General features: G+C 31.3%; 2 protein-coding genes across 5 annotated transcripts; both read left to right on the forward strand.

The window, feature by feature from the left end:
* The first annotated feature begins 208 nt into the window (after window positions 1–208).
* LOC113848998 (ubiquitin carboxyl-terminal hydrolase 6-like) lies at window positions 209–8705 on the forward strand. Of its 2 annotated transcripts, XM_027478503.1 has the most exons (19): window positions 226–335; window positions 483–631; window positions 1001–1146; window positions 1363–1398; window positions 1490–1597; window positions 2321–2421; window positions 2517–2643; window positions 3201–3260; window positions 3350–3417; window positions 3731–3781; window positions 4753–4861; window positions 5695–5783; window positions 6567–6636; window positions 6756–6836; window positions 6947–7042; window positions 7617–7662; window positions 7750–7860; window positions 7948–8022; window positions 8245–8704. In XM_027478503.1, the coding sequence occupies exons 2-19, from the start codon at window positions 622–624 to the stop codon at window positions 8298–8300; spliced, it is 1440 nt and encodes a 479-aa protein (XP_027334304.1). In that variant the 5' UTR covers window positions 226–335; window positions 483–621; the 3' UTR covers window positions 8301–8704. The 2 variants fall into 2 exon arrangements, with proteins under 2 accessions (XP_027334303.1, XP_027334304.1); XM_027478502.1 differs by lacking the exon at window positions 483–631 and having other exon boundaries at window positions 209–335; window positions 8245–8705.
* A 4051-nt stretch (window positions 8706–12756) lies between these two features.
* LOC113850229 (F-box/FBD/LRR-repeat protein At1g78750-like) lies at window positions 12757–15691 on the forward strand. Of its 3 annotated transcripts, none has more exons than XM_027480674.1 (4): window positions 12757–12879; window positions 13404–14673; window positions 14755–14940; window positions 15142–15691. In XM_027480674.1, the coding sequence occupies exons 2-4, from the start codon at window positions 13423–13425 to the stop codon at window positions 15343–15345; spliced, it is 1641 nt and encodes a 546-aa protein (XP_027336475.1). In that variant the 5' UTR covers window positions 12757–12879; window positions 13404–13422; the 3' UTR covers window positions 15346–15691. The 3 variants fall into 3 exon arrangements, with proteins under 3 accessions (XP_027336475.1, XP_027336474.1, XP_027336473.1); XM_027480673.1 differs by having other exon boundaries at window positions 13376–14673; window positions 15142–15422; XM_027480672.1 differs by having other exon boundaries at window positions 13394–14673; window positions 15142–15422.
* The last annotated feature ends 3742 nt before the right edge of the window (window positions 15692–19433 follow it).

The following is a 19433-nucleotide window of genomic DNA, read 5'->3' on the forward strand; positions in this document are numbered from 1 at the left end:
TATTCAAAATTTAAAATTTTGTACACAGAAATTAATCCTCATCATTTCAATATTTTTGAGGTGGCGGAGGCTGATGTAAATGTTGGGTACGCGACGTGCGTCGGGTGTCTCGGTGACGGAACCCGTAGCCGTACCCGAATCCGAAGAGAAAAAAAAAAACCCATTTGGGCCATAAACTGGTCTCGCCCCAAATATAAAAGCAAAACACAGAAAAGCCACAATAGCGTGTTTCGTTTCGTTTTGTTTAGTTTTGCCCTTTCTTCAAGCCAAGCTCTTCCTTTCTCTTTCTTTGTTCCTTTCTTCTTTTCACTCTCTTCCTTCCACCATGATTACAGGTCAGACACTCTTTCTCTCTTCGATTTTCATTAATCTGTCTTCCTTTTTCCTCTCTGCATTCATCGTCCTCATTTCGGTGTTTTTTTTATAATTTTATTTACTTGTGTTTTGTTTTTTTAATTTCTTTTGTGTATTCGAAATCAAAGAGATGCGGCGTTGGTAATATAGGGTTTGTGCTAAAGGAATAAGAGTTTCTGCTCATCGGGAAATTCTAACGGGATATTGGCTTTTTGAGCTTGATTTACGGTTTCCGTTTTGAGATTATTGTAGTTTGTGTACGCTAGGATGATTCGAGGTTCGTGGTTCGTTACTCTTTATTATTTGTTAGTAAGTGTTCGTTGGTGTGTTGGAACTCTGGAAAGTAGAGATGTAGCTGCATTTAACTTCTCTTCAAGTTTAACTATGTCAGAGGAATAGAGAGGAAACTATGCTGGCAGTTCAATCGCTGTTAAATGTTTTTCATTGTGCTTGAAGGATTTTCTTGTTTTTTGTCTCTAAAGGGTGTTAGCAGTGAAATGAAATTGATTTTGAGGACAATTGTTGAAGTCCTGGTTAAGATTTGGAATTCCGTTTAATAACTATAGTGTTTTTTTTTATCATATATACATACACACATAGATGTATATATATGGTTCCGATACTCACTACTGATATTTCTCTGCAGTAAGCGTAAAATGGCAAAAAGAGCTCTTCAAAGATGTAGAAATTGACACTACCCAGTCCCCTTATGTTTTCAAGTGCCAATTGTATGATTTGACTGGCGTGCCTCCCGAAAGACAAAAGATTATGGTTAAGGGTGGTCTTTTAAAGGTAAGTAATTGTTGAAGTGTTACTAGTAAGCTGTAGACAATGAGCAAAATTAACCTGACCATGCTTCATCTGTTTTGGTTTTGATATTTCATTTTTAATAATCAGTCAGTCAGGGGGAGTGGGCCATATAAACGATTCTGGTATAATAAGTTGGAATGAACTGTGAAGTTGTTTTGAATCACTTTTTTTGTGCTTTTCATTTGTCTTGCGATGCAGGATGATGCTGATTGGTTGACTTTAGGAGTGAAAGAGGTTAGCGGTGCTATGACGTGCTTTCAGGCTGTTCTACTATACATGTCATGCGCCCTTTTATTTAAATGATCGATTATCTCTTTTTATACAGGGTCAAAAGTTAATGATGATGGGAACGGCTGATGAAGCTGTGAAGTCTCCAGAGAAGGGAACTGTTTTTGTTGAAGATCTTCCTGAAGAAGAACAAGTAGTTGCTGTTGTAAGTTTTGACTACTTCATAAGCTGCAAAAGTAGTTGCATTTGTAATTTTGATGAAGTGTCACTTGACTCACTTTAAAGTCTATAATATAATTCATTAGTATCTTAACTGATGTATAATCACTATTTTGGAAGCTTAAAATAGTCCCTTACCGTCTTATCCACATCAGATTTTCTATTTCCCCAATGGAAGTTATTTAAATTGAAGATATTCTAGAGTGAGTCAAAGTTCAGCGAGTCTAGTTGCAGCCCAGTCCTCATATGTTCTTGTTTCATTGGTCATTCCTTTGTACACAACATTAAATTGATTCTCCAAAGATCTACATGATATCAAATTGGTCCTTCAGTGTCGCATTTTTTGGCATCAATTTGGTCCTTAAAATGACAGAAATTTGGTCCTGGAAGGATGAAACTGATGGAGTTAATTATTTGTTATTGAATGACTTGTCAATTGTATTCCATGGACAAATAGGGGGCCGGTATGGTGTCATGTATATCTTTGGAGGACCAAAACAGGCAATCTCTTGAAAATATATATTCAGTCTAATAAAATATAATGCTATCAGGTGGCCCTTATTATCCAAAGAATGTTGAACTTATTGTCTTCGTTTGCTTTCTACTTTTGCTTGGCTAAGTCATACAATATTTTTATTATTTGGCATTTAATTTTCTTTTCTTTCTTTTGGATCTGGGTGGGATCTGTGTGATGGATTGGTTATTTCAGGGACATACTGCAGGCCTTTTCAATTTGGGAAATACGTGTTATATGAACTCAACATTGCAATGCCTCCATTCTGTGCCAGAGTTGAAGTCAGCTTTGATTAAGTAAGTCTTTTCTAAGGAAAAACAAGCTTTCATTTTTATTTGCTGTATTTGAGGCTGTTATTTGATGAACAATTTGTGAACTTTCTTGGAATCAGGTACTCACATTCAGGACGAAATAATGATGTTGATCAGTCTTCTCATATGTTGACCATTGCAACCCGTGATTTGTTCAATGAGCTTGATAAAAGTGTCAAGCCTGTGGCGCCAATGCAATTTTGGATGGTACATTGTATAACTAATTATTTATCTATTTTTGTTAATTTATATCTTTACTTGATATGATGTTTTAGAATTACATTTTTTTGTGAAAATTCTATAACTGGTTCACTGGCACTGGTTCTTAATCAGTTGATCAGTTTTTTTCTTTCAACCAATTTCCAGAGTTGTTCAAACTGGTTTCTTTTCTAGTTGAGTCGGCTGGTCTGGTTCAATTTTTGTAAAAATATGGTAAAAATTGTTATTGTTTTTCAAATAAGTTTATTTAATTAATATATAATACAAATATCATGTCCTTTTATTTTTATAATGCACCTTGTTTGTTTCAAGTCATGTTTGTGTTTGTGCTTCATAGGTTGTGACTTGTCATTATTAGAGTGTGGTTTTACAAATATATTGATGTTTATCCTCTGCCACTTCTGTTTTGCTGCCTTTATGTCATTTGTAAACTTTTTTTTTTTCTTAATTTTTTTAATGAGTTTTTTTTTTCTGTTCTGCTCTTGCCCCACTGATTTAGGGGATGGAGAAATAATGTTGTCCTGATTTTCTAATGCATTTTCCAGGTATTACGGAAAAAATATCCTCAGTTTGGCCAGCTGCATAATGGTGTTTTCATGCAACAGGTTTATCCATTGCATACCACTTTATGGAGTTTGTTTTATTGCTCTAGTGAATTTGTATACTTACCAAGTTAATTTTTTTTGTCTAACAGGATGCTGAAGAATGTTGGACTCAACTTCTATACACACTTTCTCAGTCCCTCAGAGCCCCTGGAACTAGGTAACTTTGTGACTATTTCTTGGTAACTGAATTCAATTACTGCAGTATCTTATAATTAATGTTCATTACTTGAAATAAAAGGTGGCGGACTTAAACTGAATTATTAAAACAATTGATATCTATTCTCTATACTCTCTGTTCTTGCTTCTTGAGATACTGTCTGGTCAATCAAGTGCAGTTCAAAAATACCATTTCAAAGTGGTCTACTATGTTTAATAAACTCCTGATTTATACATTGCTCATTATTTTTCACCCATTTCTTTGCATCCTGAATGTTAGTTTCTATATAACAATTTTATGCTTTAATTTTCAGTGAAAATCCCGATGCTGTGAAGGCACTCTTTGGCATAGAACTTATTAGCAGGTATTGTCTAAGACTTCTCCACAATTGTTGGCTACTAATGTGCAAATAAGTTTATTATATTCACAAAACTATTCTGTGCATAGTTTTTTAGTTCTCCTTTGTAGAATAGTTCTTGGCTACTAATGAAAAATCAAGTAGATTGTTTCTTTTCTTGATTCTAACTTATATATGTCTCGTGAGTCTGGGGAAGGCCATGTGAGAAAGAAAAGGTAAGAAAAAAAGAACGAAGTAGACTGCATGATGCTTTAAATCATTACTCTCATTTCATGTTTAACAATTCTATTAATAAAGCTGTCTGTAAGACACATACTCAAATATTTTGTTATTACTACAACTTAAAAGATTAAGATTTTATAAAGGATCTATAAATATATAAAAGAGTAACATTTTTATTCATTTTACTAACACACACATGATAGAAGTCAATGTACTTATTTCTATTTAAAGATTGAAAGGATAAAAAAGGATGAAAAGTCAAGTAAGCTGAAAGAAATGAAAAGGAAAATGGAAAAAGTTAGTAATAGGAAAAAATAAAACTTAGAAAATTTGGAAGATTGCAATGTTGCAATAGAAATGGAAGAGCTTTTATATTGTATACAGAATGGAGTACAAGAGTGCATTTTTTATTTTTTTTTGTGTTTTTTCCGTTTACATTTTGGAGAGGTGAACTAGCTAGGCTGGAGAGGCTAGCCAGGGTTCATTTCCCAATAATTTTTAGGACTATATTTATGTCCATGACACTGTCAGTCATTTTGCTGGAGAGATTTTTTTTTTGTGTTCTATACACATCTGTTTCCTTTTGTAGCTTTGTAGTCCTTGCTTTATGGTGCATTCTGATTGGTTCAATTAATTATAGATCAAAAGAGAGAACTTGCACTTATTTTTTGTAGTCTATTAAAAATGCTTATTGATGCTCATGAGATTGTATCCTTTTATGTAGTCATATTCTATTGGTGATTTGATATTGTTAGGATTCACTGTCAAGAGAGTAACGAAGAAAGCTCAGAAACAGAATCTGTTTATTCACTTAAGTGCCACATATCACAGGAGGTTAACCATTTGCATGAAGGACTAAAACAAGTACGTGCTAATGCGTTTCTCTTTCCGTTGACATGTGTCTGTGTATGTGGGTCGGTTGCTTACTTAGATGATGTTATTGTCTTGCAAGTCTAGCCCCCTGTTTTCTTCGTTAAAGCTTTGTTGCTTGATCTGTCGATTCTGTCCATGTATTCTCCCTACTTTGTTCCATCCTCTTTCCCAGTTCATTCTCAGATTTTACTGATAATTGTCTTGATAAAGCTCTACAACTATGCCAGTGACAACGCAATATATCTTGTATTGCCAAAAAATATTTAAGCTTTATAATTAATTTTTGTATGAATTTTTTTTTCTCCTGTTGCTGAATAATAATTGGCTCTTGGTTGTTATGCAAGATCCAATTTTCTCTTGCATCAATACCTGTGCACATATGTTCCTGATTTGGTGTGGAGGTTTTAGCTTTAACTTTTGGGCTGGGGTTGTTGGGGGGATGTTAGGCAGAGGTGTTAGGTTGGTTCAAATATGCACATGAACACACCAAGAAAAGGATATAAACAGTAGATTTTATTGGTTCAATTTCCTGATTAGAGATAATTAACTTGTTAATGATGTTCTAACAGTGGTCAACGTGAAACAGCATATTGGCGTTATTAACTACTTGTTTCTTACTGATTTGGAATCAGTAGTATTCTTATGCCTTTAATCCATTGTTTTCAATTTCCTTCATAAATTACTGGTAAATGAAAACTTAATTGTAGTTGGACATTATTTAGGTCTATCAAATTGTTTAATTATATTATTTCTCCCATCCCCTCCCCCCTATGATGAATATTTCACTATTTAAAAACTTTTATTAACCTAGCAGACTTTTGTAGGGGTTAAAATCAGAGTTGGAGAAGGCTTCCCCTGCTCTGGGCCGTAGTGCTACCTACTTGAAGGAATCATGCATCAATGCCCTGCCAAGGTTGATATTCTCTTTTTGGATATGAAATGATTTTTCCTTGGATTATTATTTTTTTCTTTATTTCCATGTGATTTCAGTTGGAGTACATTTTAAACTGCACATTTTCAAGTGCCCTTTGTTTGGATAACTTGCACAAAAGATGTTATTATGAGACCATTCAATGCAACTTGATGAAGCATTTGAAATCTGGAGGGTTGACTATATATATGTGTATGTGTGTAATGATTTTGATGTCAGCTACCAAATCAATCCAAAAGTTTAAGCTGCTAAACGTGCTGGTTCTATGAGTGGAATACTATTGTGGTTTTTATCTGTTTATTTTTTCTCATTCCATGTTTACCCACACGATATGGTGCCAAAACCATACTAATAAACTATATCTTTATTTAACTATGTTTTTGTATCCTGTTAAAGAAAATGGTCTAGATAGGTATTGTTTCTAAATTGAGTCCGCCAAGACATCTTTCTTCAGTTTAGAGTATCTATTTTGGCTGCGCATTTATATTCATACGATTGGGTGTGGATAGTGTTAAGTAACAATCACAGTTGTGAGACCTTCATTTATTTTTTCTAATACTATTAATATAAGTTTTACACCTCTAAGAAATTCAATGAGAGTTAAAATATTTTATGGTATTACTTATGATCTCTCTTACGGGTCATAATTTAAATATTGGTCTGATTTATGACATGATTGGATTGCCTATTTCCTTGTTGAGTTTTATTTTTTACTTTGTTAATTGCTTTTTGAGGGGTGCGATTTTCAACTTTTGTCTTTGCAAGGTACTTGACTATTCAGTTTGTCCGTTTTTTTTGGAAGAGGGAATCCAACCAAAAGGCTAAGATTTTGCGGGTAATGATCACTCTTTCTCTCTTTATGGTAGATAAAGTCTGTTTGGACAAGTTTTCCTTGGAAGGTTTTGTTCGCATTCTAAATGTTTATTTTACAATGTCATTGTGTGCATATCTCAGAAAGTAGATTATCCTCTGGAGTTGGATGTTTATGATTTTTGTTCAGACGAACTTCGTAAAAAATTGGAAGCTCCTAGACAGGTTTCTTCTTTGTTTAGACATTTGAAAACCTTATGGTTGTTTGTAATTCAAAAAAATTCTGCCGTGTAAAATGTGTGGCTCTAATTCTTATTTGGATATTGTACCTTCAGATCCTAAGAAATGAAGAAGGCAAAAGACTTGGTCTGAAAGTGAATGAGAAAAGTTCTGTTCTGAAGGAAAATGATGTAAAAATGTCTGATGCTGAGGTGAGGAAACAACCAACCATAACACCATGGTTGATATGCAGTAATTGTAATTTCTTCTGTGATTGCCACGTTGTTTGCTAGCATAAGTATGTAGTAATTCCATCCCGTATTTGATCCATAGAATTAGGAGTGGAGCAACAAATTCCATTCATTAGTGTGGTGAGGTTGGGATTTCATGCTCCATGGAATGATATGTAATCATTTTGTCCCATACATATGCTACTGAGTTTTGGAAAAAAAAAAAAACCGTGTCTTTTTAATTTGTACCAACTTCAAATTATCTTTTATAAGCAAAATTATAAAACAGCCATTGCTTTCTTTGGACACAATTTTTTTAATTTTAACTAGTTGAAAAGGAAACCTAGAATCATTGCTTCAATAAGTTAGATTTGTTTTCAGATTTAGGTTGATTCCATGTATCAATTATAAAAGTGGTTTCATACTAGGGTATCGAACTGGGAAATGGGAATAGTCATTCTATTACAGTCAATTCCATTCACCATTCCACACACCACATGCCTCAGTGTGCATAAATAATCATAATCCCTATACCTTGTGTCTTTTATTGATCCAGGGATCATCGAATGGAGGGGAGCCATCTGTAGTTCCCATGGAGGAGGGTAAAAACCTGCAACATTCTTGTACCTTTTTTTTCCCCTACTTTTCTCAATCCTTTCTACTTTTTACACTGCATACTCTGTCTATAGGTGAAAAAGAAACACAGATGACTGGAATTTATGATTTGGTTGCTGTATTAACCCACAAGGGTAGAAGTGCTGATTCAGGACATTATGTTGGTTGGGTCAAGCAAGAAAATGGTTGGTTCTCGGAAAAATTGTGTTAGTAGTATCTGACTATCAGTCCTGGTCTCGTTGAAGCAATAATATTTATTTCATTGTTGGCAGGGAAATGGATAGAGTTTGATGATGACAATCCCAAACCAAAAGTAGAAGAAGACATCACTAGACTATCTGGAGGAGGTGAGGATATACAGATTAATTTGCGGTCATGGATAATATAAAATTAGTTATTAATACTTCTATTTGCCCTCTTATCGAGGAGCTAGCATGAGCTGACATCCGGTAAAAAATCAGCAAATTTAGACCTTGACTTTTTTTTCCCCCCTTAATCGATTACCCAATTTGTTATATCTTTAGCTTTTGATTAGGAAATAATTAATATGTTATATTTGTCTCTTCTAGGTGATTGGCATATGGCGTATATAATCATGTACAAGGCTCGTGTTGTATCTGTATAATTCTTACGAAGAGCCCATTTGGTGTTTTACCTCAGATTGAAGGATTGTGGAAAAGAATGGTGTCCGGGTCAGTTTATTGTACTCTTGAGGTTTGATGCATGTCAGTATCTATTTGTTTTAGGTATTGTATTTTTTTTAAGGATGTATAAGAATTTGAATTGAAGTATGCTACCTTGGATTCTCCTCCCTTTCCTCGACTGGGTCCAAGGCAAGAGGCAGTTGACTATCAAGTTACATTTCTATGATGAAGCCTAATCTATTTCAATGAATGAAACGCAAGAGCAATGCCATTAATGAAATCCTTAGTGAACAGATAATTAAGAGTTGCTCCATTGTTTATGACATACAGGCTGAAAACCTGACACCAACTTATTCATTTTGATTATGTTACTTGAATCACTTTTACAATATCAAAGATTTTCCCCCCCTTTAGCTTGACATTTTATACATTTTATTTTGTTTTCAATTAATGGTAACGGCAGAGTTATTAAACTTGGATCGCCTTGAGCGGGTGAGGGTGTGCGTTTCTTTTTAAATAAAATCTTTAATTTTTAAATAAAATTATGTGTCTTAATAGTATAGGTTGAAGAATTAATAAATAATAGTTTGTTTTGAATTTTTTCGTGTTTAGGTATTAGTTAGTATCAACTGTATCTTTTCCATCATTGATCAATGGTGGCCACAGGGACACCATGTATGCGTAGCAAGTTTTGAAATCACGATGCAGAGGTTGGGTTTATTGTTGAGTATTCTGTGGGATGGTGGCAAGAGTCTTAAAAAGGCCGAAAAACCAAGGCAATCGAACAGATAATTTCATGAGAAGAAGTATAGGAATTCGTGGAATTGTTTGTTAGAAATTATATTTTAATTTTGTTTTAGTTATTTGGTTAAGATTATGAGAAAAAAAAATGTTTTAACTTTTTGGCTGGATTTTATTGTCAATATTTTTTTTTCAAAAAACTTGAAATTATGAGCATTTTTAGAATAAAAAGTGCTTATAATTGTAATTAAATGGTAAATTGCTTTTATTTTCCAAAAATAAAATCACGGCGTATACATTTTTCGAATAATTGAAACAAAAACAGCTCCAAAATTGTCATTAATTGTTTTTGTATTTATAATTAGATGAAATTGATATAAGGGAGTTGATATTTTACGCTAGCTATTTAGGAGTTTTTTTTTTCACACAACAAGAGTATTATTAAATAAAATTTTAAAGTAAACAATAAAATATTATTGAATAAAAATAATACCTTTTTTTTTGTTAAGTCGCGTGATTTTCTTCTAGGCTTTTTTGAAATGTCGATTTATTATCAAATCAATTTATTATTAATTGTGCTGTTGTTAATAAATAACTAACTATATAATATATAAGGACTAAAAAGGAAAAACATCAATGATAAAAATAACAAAAAATTTACAACTATCATAAACAAAATCCTATTTTTATCTGTTCTCGAACGTGAAAAAAAAAAATAGAACTATTGTAAACTAAAGATTGTTCTTCTATTGTTACAAAAATCAAAATTGAAAATTTAGATTGAAAATATAATCTCTTGCAAATACTAAACTTCTAGATATTAGCATAATGCTGATGAGTTGACGAGAAGTGAATATTATTATTTAGTTAGACTAGCTTGGGAATTTAAAGTTTGAGAGTCAAATCAAGTCCTTCTACATCTTCTTTCACAAGCATTGAATGAGAATTAGGTTGGCCAAAATTCTCATCAAACACCTCTCTGCTTGCATTCCGAGGTCTTACTGAAAAATTCCTTGCTTGATCAAAATTCTCGTTATCACGTAAAAGCTTAACAGTCAAATCAGGCCCCTCTATGTTTGCATTTAGAGGTCTTGTTGAAGAATCGCTTGCTTGATCCAAATTCTCACTATCTCGTAAAGGCTTGACATTGAAATCGTGTCTCTCTAAGCTAGCATTTTGAGATCCTATTGGAAAATTGCTTGCTTGACCAAACTTCTCATTGTCACATAAACTAGGATGTAACAAATGTGGTTGCAACCCTAAATTTTGTGGTCTTCCACTAGATGTAGTAAAAAATACAGATTGATCGGATTTGTGGTGTTGATGAAATCCACTCCCACCGGCCATCAAAGTCTGCAAGAGATGCAAAGTGGGTTGAGAACGATTCATAATGTGGTGCCTTTGCCATGGATCATCACAAGAGTCATGTTTTAGTTGCATATGAGGCCATTTATAGTCATGAGGCTTAGTTTGATGAAACCCCATTGTTCTGCCACCAAATCCAAAAGCTTGATTTGAAGCAAAGGTGGAATAATCAAGCGATGAGTCTTTGTAAGCAGAAGCCATGCTAAGAATCTTTTGCTTTTTTGCTGTTGCTCTTTCATCCTTGTGGGCATTTTGATGTCCACCCAAAGCTTGGCTATTTGTGAATTTCTTATTACAAAACTTGCATAATAATTCTATTTTTCTTGGCGGTGACTCGCTTGATGATGTAGTAGGAGCTTTTCCATGACTGCTATCAATTTCCATGTTCTTCTCCATTCTGTCTTGGCTACAAAGATTGCTTCCTGACTTGGAGGGTTCTTCCTCATCAGCATCATGCAACATAATATTGCTCTCAACGCTTTCTTAATAATGGTGCACCCCTATTTCCACTACTTTTATTTCATTAAGTTTCTGTTATATACAAGTTTCTAATTATATGGTGGTTTTGTTTGGCTATTTTGGCAACCTTTTCTTACTTTAGTTATCGGAGAACATATCTTAGTTGTGATGAGAATTATCCTTCAGATATTGATGCACGTTGCTTCATATTGTCTTCCAATGTAGTTACACAAACTCTTGCTAAATTACGTATATACACTCTAGATTTCCCCATTTTAATAGAATAATCCTGTTAAATTTCAAATTTTTCTTAGTTAATGATATTCGATATACTTGATTATCAGATTTTGATCTAATTTCTTTTTATTCTTATCAGATGCTGATTTCTTTTATTAACTAATACATACATACATACATATATATATATATATATATATATATATATATATATATATATATGATATCTCAAATTATGTCATAAATTAATGTTGATAAATTAAATTTAAATATTTTACATGTTAAGATTTAGACTATCCTCTAAAAGTAAGATAACATTAATAAAAAAAATAAAATGATAAGATTTAAAAATTATTAGTAACTATTATGTATTATCTTGGATTACATAATTTTTAAAAATAATAAGAATTAAATGATAAATTTATTATCAATATCCTTATTCTATGATGTTATTATCTTCTAGAACTTATAATTGATTTTTTTTAAAAAAAATTTAATAATAAATATATATATATAGGTAGGATTTTCTCAGCATAAATTTAAAAATTCTCACATATAATTTGAATTATTTCATTTAATTTATATTTAATAAATTATAATTTATTATGACTATTAAATATAAATTAAATAAAAGGTTCAGGTTAAATAAAAAAAAATACACACATATATATAACTTATTTAATTGATTTTATGTAAAATTTTATACACACATACTAATTTTTGTTAAATTAAAAGTTCATCTAAAATATATCAAGTTTATAAATTTATATAATTTAACAAATCTTTGATATTTCATCAATAAATTTACTTTTAGTATGCATAAAATATTTTTTTAAATACAAGTAAATTTTAATTACAAGATTATAAATCATAAATATTCAATTTATCTAAAATAAAATATAAATAATCATAAATTTTTTTATAAAACTCAATAATTAAATTTATCAAATTTATAAAAGTTGTTAAAAAAGTAAGTATTTAAAACTTACTGTTAAAATAAATGGATCCATTTTATTTTTAAATACATTATCTCTTCTTTTTTTTCTTTACTTTCTCTTTTTTTTACATTAAAGTCTCTAATGATGTATTCAGTTTTTATTTTTTTTATTTTATTTTAAATTAAGAGTACCACAATCTTACTTATTTTTATTAATATATTTGTGCATTAATAGTAATAAAAAAATTAAAATTATTTTTTAATGTGCATTTAAGAATATATAATTGAAAAATAATAAATAATAATGTTTTAAAATATAAAATTAATATTATTATATATTAAATTCAATAATATGATATAATTTTAAATAAAATTTTATAAATATTAAATTTTTATTCTATATCTTCACGTACACATTCAAAGAATTGCAATAATATTAGTAATCTGACCTTTCCTACTTTGACCAATTTATATTCAATAATACATCGAACTCTTTGACTGCATTATTTAATTTTAATATATTATTGTAACCAAATCTAACGATGTTGTTCCGTTTTTGAATCATTTATAACTAAAGCATCTCTTGACCAATTTGTTTTCAAAATGTACATTGATTTGGGTGTCAATATTTGCAAGTGACGAACGCAACGATATAATATTATTCAGTTTTAAATACTCAAACAAAATATTTGCAACTGACAAATGCAATGTGTGTATCAATTATTTTAAAAAATATTTTTAACGATATATACTATTCGTGAACAGTTGCTTCGCTTCAGTACTTTGTAGGATCGGGTGCGTGATTCCCTCCTTATCTGCAGGTAATTCTCTTTCTCTCAAAACCTTAAATTTCGGAACTTTCTGGTGTTTCTATCTGATATTGATTCACTTTAAATTCTCTGTTTGCTAAACATCATCTTCAAATTTCTCTGTTTACCACTTTTACGTTCTACTGATTCATGATCTGTGTGAGGTAGGGGTAGGTTAAACTCAAAAGTTCAATTTTTAGGGTTGCTTTGTTTTTAAATTTTTGAGCTTTGTATGAAAAACTCATCCCTGATAAATTTTAAGCCCTCAATTTAAGAAGCTGCAAAATGATTCAAAAGGGTTAGTTTTGCTGGAAAATCAGTGATAGAATTAAGTTCTTAATCTTTCTTTGAACCCTCTATTGGTAGAATTTTGTTAGGTGCATCGATAATCCTTGCCCTTCCTCACACCCCTTATAAACCATTTTGATTCATGTGTTGTAGATAAATAGTACTTGTTCTGTAGCACATGCATATGATTTTTTAACAGTCTCTCTGACTCTGAGCCAAGTGTTTTTTGCTGTTGTAATCGCTTTTAGGCAAGTTTGTAGTTAAGGAATGACGCAGGACCTGATATCAAATTTGCCCAAAACAATCCTTCATGACATTCTGTCTAAGCTGCCAGAGAAGGATGCTGCTAGGACAAGTGTTTTGTCCAAGGTGTGGGCAGAAACATGGTCGACGTTTCCCATTTTGTTGCTTTGTGATACTAAAATAGTAGGGGTGTTTTCCCAGAGCCCGGAAGATTTGATGAGGAAAAGAAAGACCTTTGTCGATTATGCGATGAGAACATTGCTAAGGTTCCATGATCAAGGCTTAGCAATCAAAGAATTTAAGATCAGACTAAACTGTTTTGACTTTCAGGACATGTCCCAGGATTTTGATCTTTGGTTGAAGTTGGCTAGTGAAAGTCGTGTTGAGGTACTGGAACTTTGCCTACCTGAACTGGGTGAGCAAGGTCAGAACCAATGCTATATCTTGCCAACAGGTGTCATTGAAGCCAAATCGCTTTATAAGTTGGTGTTGATGGGGGCAATCAGAGTTGATCAAGCATTCCGCAATCATTCAATCAAGTTTTTCTCTTTGCGAGTATTGTCATTGTGGCTTGTCCTTTCGGGAGATGAAAAGGCAATTGAGCATCTCATTTCTTGTTGTCCTTTGATTGAATATATAACTTTGAGGTGCCGTTTTGTTCTGAACCGTGGTAGCATAAGTGGCCTGCTCGAGTCCAGGACTTCTAGGATGACATCAATAAGCATGCTTGGCCTGCCAAAGCTCAAGGAAGTTGATATTCAAGGAATACAGGAGGTTAAGGTTGATGCTCCAAATCTTGAGAATTTCTGTTTTTGTCCTGGTGATTTGCATGCACCTTCCAAGATGAATTTCGACAACTGCAGGAATTTGAGAGGGTTAAATTTATGGTCATTGAAGAGCAACAGTATCACAGACAAGTGGTTTCTTGATCTGTTTCATAAATTTCCTTTCCTTGAGAGTTTGAAATTTGTCAATTGCACGATGTCTGAGACAATTAATATTTCAAGTGTTCAACTCAAGGTCTTGGAGTTATCAAATTGCTCTAACTTGAAGGAGGTCAACATTGATGCTCCAAATTTGTTATTGTGCGGATATTTTGGTGCTGGTGCTGCAACACCTATTATATCTTTTCTGAAAAGTTCTAGTCAACTGAAAGTCAATGTTCTGATTCACATTGATTATGCGAATCTTACGAACTTCAGGGAATTGATCCAAAACTTCAAACCTCAACATGTTTTGGCATCGCTTACCCTATTTATCCATCAGTCAATTATAGTAAGTATAAATTAACCACTTGATTGGTTCATTCCATTTGCATATTTACTCATTTGTTTATATGTACCCTGGATTGTGTAGGATGACTTGAACTTAAATGTCTTGCAAGTTTCATCCCCTCCACCAAGCATCAAACACTTGGACATACGTGGTGTTCCGAAAAGTAAAACATATTTGCCCCTTGTCAATAGTTTACTTTTGAGTTGCCGCCCTGCAACTATTTCATTGAGCTTGCATTCTTCTTTCTGCAGCAGAGAATTCATTGAGGTATTTCACCCTCTCCAATGTTTCTTTTGTATCAAATAGTGCTTCCAATTGTGAGACTCATACAAATGATGAATATATCCTATCAGATAGAAGAAGAAAAGTTTGTCTTGCCATTTTTTTCATTTTATATCTGACATGTTTTATCATGCTTTTAACGTTTTTATGTTTTCTAACTATTCGTTATTTGCCTTAAATCTACAGCTTTTCTATGAGACGCTAATGGATAGAAAAGAGGACAAATGCTTTTGCCGTTCAGGTCATACTAAGTGTTGGTGGCATGGCTTGAAGGATGTTAAAGTCACAAGCTCTGTGAAAACAGATGAGAATGTTGATTTCAAGACCATGCTAGATGCATTGCCAACTTTTTCAACTCATGAAAGTATTAGCTTTTGGTTAGAAATGTAATATTGTTGTCATCAACTGATAGACATGCTTATTAGAAGTTTGATATTGCTACAGAATAAGATGTGCATCCTTCTTGTTTTATTTGTAGGTAACGAAAGCTCCCCTATTAGGTTGCCCTTCATGCCATATAATGATTATTGTTGAGTGAAAATAGAAAAGAAGAGGTCAGAAAATGCTTAAAAAAAAAAAAAGAGCAAAGAACCAATTCACAATTGACATTGATTTGGGTGAAAGTAGTAGTACTAGTATTTTGTACTATTTTGCTCAAAATAATCGGTTAATGATGCAACTAAATCAATTAACATGTACCCCTTTGAGCCTTTTTCAGCTAAGAGCTGAGCTCCAGCATTTGCCAATTGATTCTAACAACACTTTAGTTTCTTTCTTGCATTGGATTTCAACCCTTCCCTATTCTATTGCACAATGGTACACCACTTTATCTTAATTATGCAATGAAAAATGCTGCATGGTACAAAAGAGTTGATGCACTCATTTTTCTTTGGCACAAGGCCTGTCAATCACAGTAGAAAAGGGTTCAACAACTTTTAAGCGACTGGCCAATGGTCATGCATGGCAGACAGCAGATTCTGAGCGTCGTGACTTTAATTTCAAATTAGTTAACTTAATGATATGACTCTATCTATGAATTGCGTGATTCATCTGGTAACATATTTTGCAATAGGAATAAGGAAGTTGATCGAATTTTCATGATGACTAGGTGGTGATTCTTTGTGAAAAAAAAAAAAAAAAGTCAAATCGAATCGTGTAACTACATGCCATCAACAACAATAAAAACACAATTCAGAGTATTTCTCATACACTTATCCTGTTCAATGATTTTCAAAATATATGAATTCAAAAAATTTAATAATTCAATCGTGTAAAATATTTTAAATTTTAGATATATTGTGCAGCATTAAACATTCTTAAGTATATTACCTTTTAGCTAAGACTTGTATTTTATTTAATATATTATATGTTAAATAAAGCTATCGAGTATTAATTAGTTTTAAAATTATAGAAAATTTTATAAAATTAATGAAAATTTACAATCTAACATTTAAATATACAAAATTAAACATTAGTAAAAAAATTTAATTAAACATGTGTTAAAAGTATATTAAAGTGCACAAAATCAATAGAAAACAGAGTTATCCCATAGCAGATTCGACCTCCTTAATGGGTGTGTTTATAATGCCGCTTCCACGGTCAATGACTTTCACTAGAAACATGAACTGTGAAACAATTAGAACTGGTTGATGCAATTGTCTTCAAGCAAGTTGCAGTAACATATACATTTCCCCTTTTAGCAACCTTAAGTAGCATGGATTTATGAGATGATTTACTTTGTATTTGCATACTTGTGTTCTAGTCAAAAGTGTGTTATAGGGATCATTAAATTAGTTTCCATGTTTGGATTTAGCAAAAACCAAAATAGTAAAGGTAGACCCTGTGTCCTTCCAAGCCTTAGACAAAAAGACTTGAAATTTTCATACAGGATGTGTTTTGGCAGATTCGATATCAAATCCATTGCTTTAACTACAAGTAGATTTTTGCAGCAAAATTAATAAAAGCTCGTTTTCTTGTGGCCTGTTTGTTTCTGCCTTTCTAACAAAGTTAGACCAAAGTAGCTTTTTTCCTCCTTGCAACAAAATTTAGGATGCATTTGAATGTAATTATTTAATATATTTTTTTAAAAACAATGACTTGTAATATAAAATTTATTGAGAAAAACTGAAAATAACTCATTATGATAAGTTATACAAAAAGGTCTATTAAAATAAGTTGAAAAACAGCATATGAGAGTAATAAGTTATTCTTTATAAAATGTTTGGGGAATCAGCACTGGAATTCTGGAAATAGTTGTTGATACAAAAAATCTGGAAGGAGTTGCTATAAAGTTAAATAATAAAAAAAAAAGATGGTCTAATTTTATACAAATTCTATGAGTGTATTCTAGTAAGGCTTTTCAATTAACTGAAAATTTATTTTGTTATCCGAAAAATATGTTTAATAACACCTTTTGCTTTCTTTTCTTTTTTTATCAGAATAGACATCTGATCATGGTTAAGCACACCAGGCCTAAATTCATAGGCCTTGATTTAATGGGCTTTATGTCAATACCCGAAATGCATTAGAAAACTAAACATGTACATTGTAACAAATTTATATTTTAATTAATTTTTCAATTTAATTACTTCGTTTACATTTTTATTTATTGAATTTTCATTCATTTTATGTATTTTTTTTAAATTTTTAAGTTTTGAATATTTCCAATCATTTTTTTATTTTCATGTATTAAAATAGTTTTAACAAATTAGCACATGGTATTTTTCCAAATTTATATTTTAAAATAAATATAAAATAAAACATATTCATTTTAATAATTTATAAAACAGCTATTCATAATATATATTAATCTTAAACATAGAAAATAAAAATTAAATTGTCATACAATATTCATTAAGTATTATTTATTTATGAATTTTATTATCTTTTAATCTTTCATACATACAATATCTAACTTTTCTTTTAATTTTTATGCTATTGGAATTTATAAAATAATAAAAACAGTAAAAATAAAATATTTTTAATAAATTAAAAACTTTAAACTTATTAAATGATAATCTTAAAAAATAGTATACAAATAAATTTTAATTAAAAATATTAACATAAAAAACTATAACTGCACTGTATATCATTGGACATACGTTGCACAAACATAAACACTAAATTAAACAGTAATCCAATCATCTTTTGTCCATTGGAAGGTACATTGAAGCATATATTTGAAGGCCACTTTGGGAGAGGGACGTCACCTTTTTCCTACATGATGGTGCATTGTCAATTTCAAACCATGTCATGTTGAATCAACACCAAAACCTTTTTTGTTTTTAAGGCTATAGCCAACTTCATCTTTATTCGCTAGAGAATTTTTATTTAAAAAAGTGGGAAATAGATGTTTCCTCAAGAAATTTTTTATTTTTATTTGTCTCAACTAAGTGATACTAACATGAAAATTTAGCCTCCAAAAAGTAGTACTTTTGGGAATATGTCAAAGTCATAAGCAATCTAACATCTAGCAATAAAATAAAACGTAAATTTCATGCTTCTCTTTTCCTATTATGGGGTCACATGTGTGAGGAGTAAAATATTTCATTAACTATAAGTTTAGAAAATATTCATTTGAGCACTTGCTTGTGTAGAAAATTATTAAATTTGATGTGTTATTTGTTTCTTAAATTGGAGTGTGAGTTAATTGCATACTTAGCTTATCATCAATAGTCATTATTACATACATGTGGGCCTAAAATACTCAATTTTGATCTATAAATGACAAAAATCTCCATCCCATTTGGCATATTCTTTTTATAAGCAAGCACTTAAAATTCTTGATATTTTTTTAATCAAGAGGTTTCTTATATTGTTTATGCAAAACTTGACCTCAAATAATAATCAGTAGCAAAAGATAATTGATTCATATTATAATTTGACTTAGTGAGAAAAAAGTGAATTTATTATTTTAATGTAATCATATGAGTTTTAATCAATAATAGAAAAATGTTGGTAGTATTACATTAAAATCATTTTATTGAGGAAAAAAGAACAATGTTATAGGGTTAGACTAAACAAGAAAATGTTTTTATTAGTGGGACATTTCATACAACAATTTCATCAATGAGTTAAAAAATCAATGAATTTGGACAGTCTTTCCGGCAAAGAAAATTCCAAGAAAAGAATTACGACAAAGGTATACAGAAATTGGGAAAATAATTATTTTAGTGAAATAAACAAATAGTCTCCATGACCTTCCAAGAATGTGGTTTTCACTTTTTCGTCCTATTGTACTCCAAATGTTTGCTTGGTCACGAAGATAAAATAAAAAAGAAAAAAATGCAAAAGAAAGAAATAAATAAAATAAAGAAACAAGACCAAGTAATTAGTTTAGGCTTCTTGGTTAATGATTACTATTGAGTGGTTCTTTTTAGATAACTTACAACAGAATCCCAAATCCTAAACAAAAAAGTGTTGTCATGTTACAAAAGTGGAACACCCCATGGCCACCCCATTGTCAAAGACAAATAACT

The sequence above is a fragment of the Abrus precatorius genome, unplaced genomic scaffold, assembly GCF_003935025.1.
Source record: "Abrus precatorius isolate BTA unplaced genomic scaffold, Abrus_2018 Scaffold9, whole genome shotgun sequence".
Lineage (NCBI taxonomy): Eukaryota > Viridiplantae > Streptophyta > Magnoliopsida > Fabales > Fabaceae > Abrus > Abrus precatorius.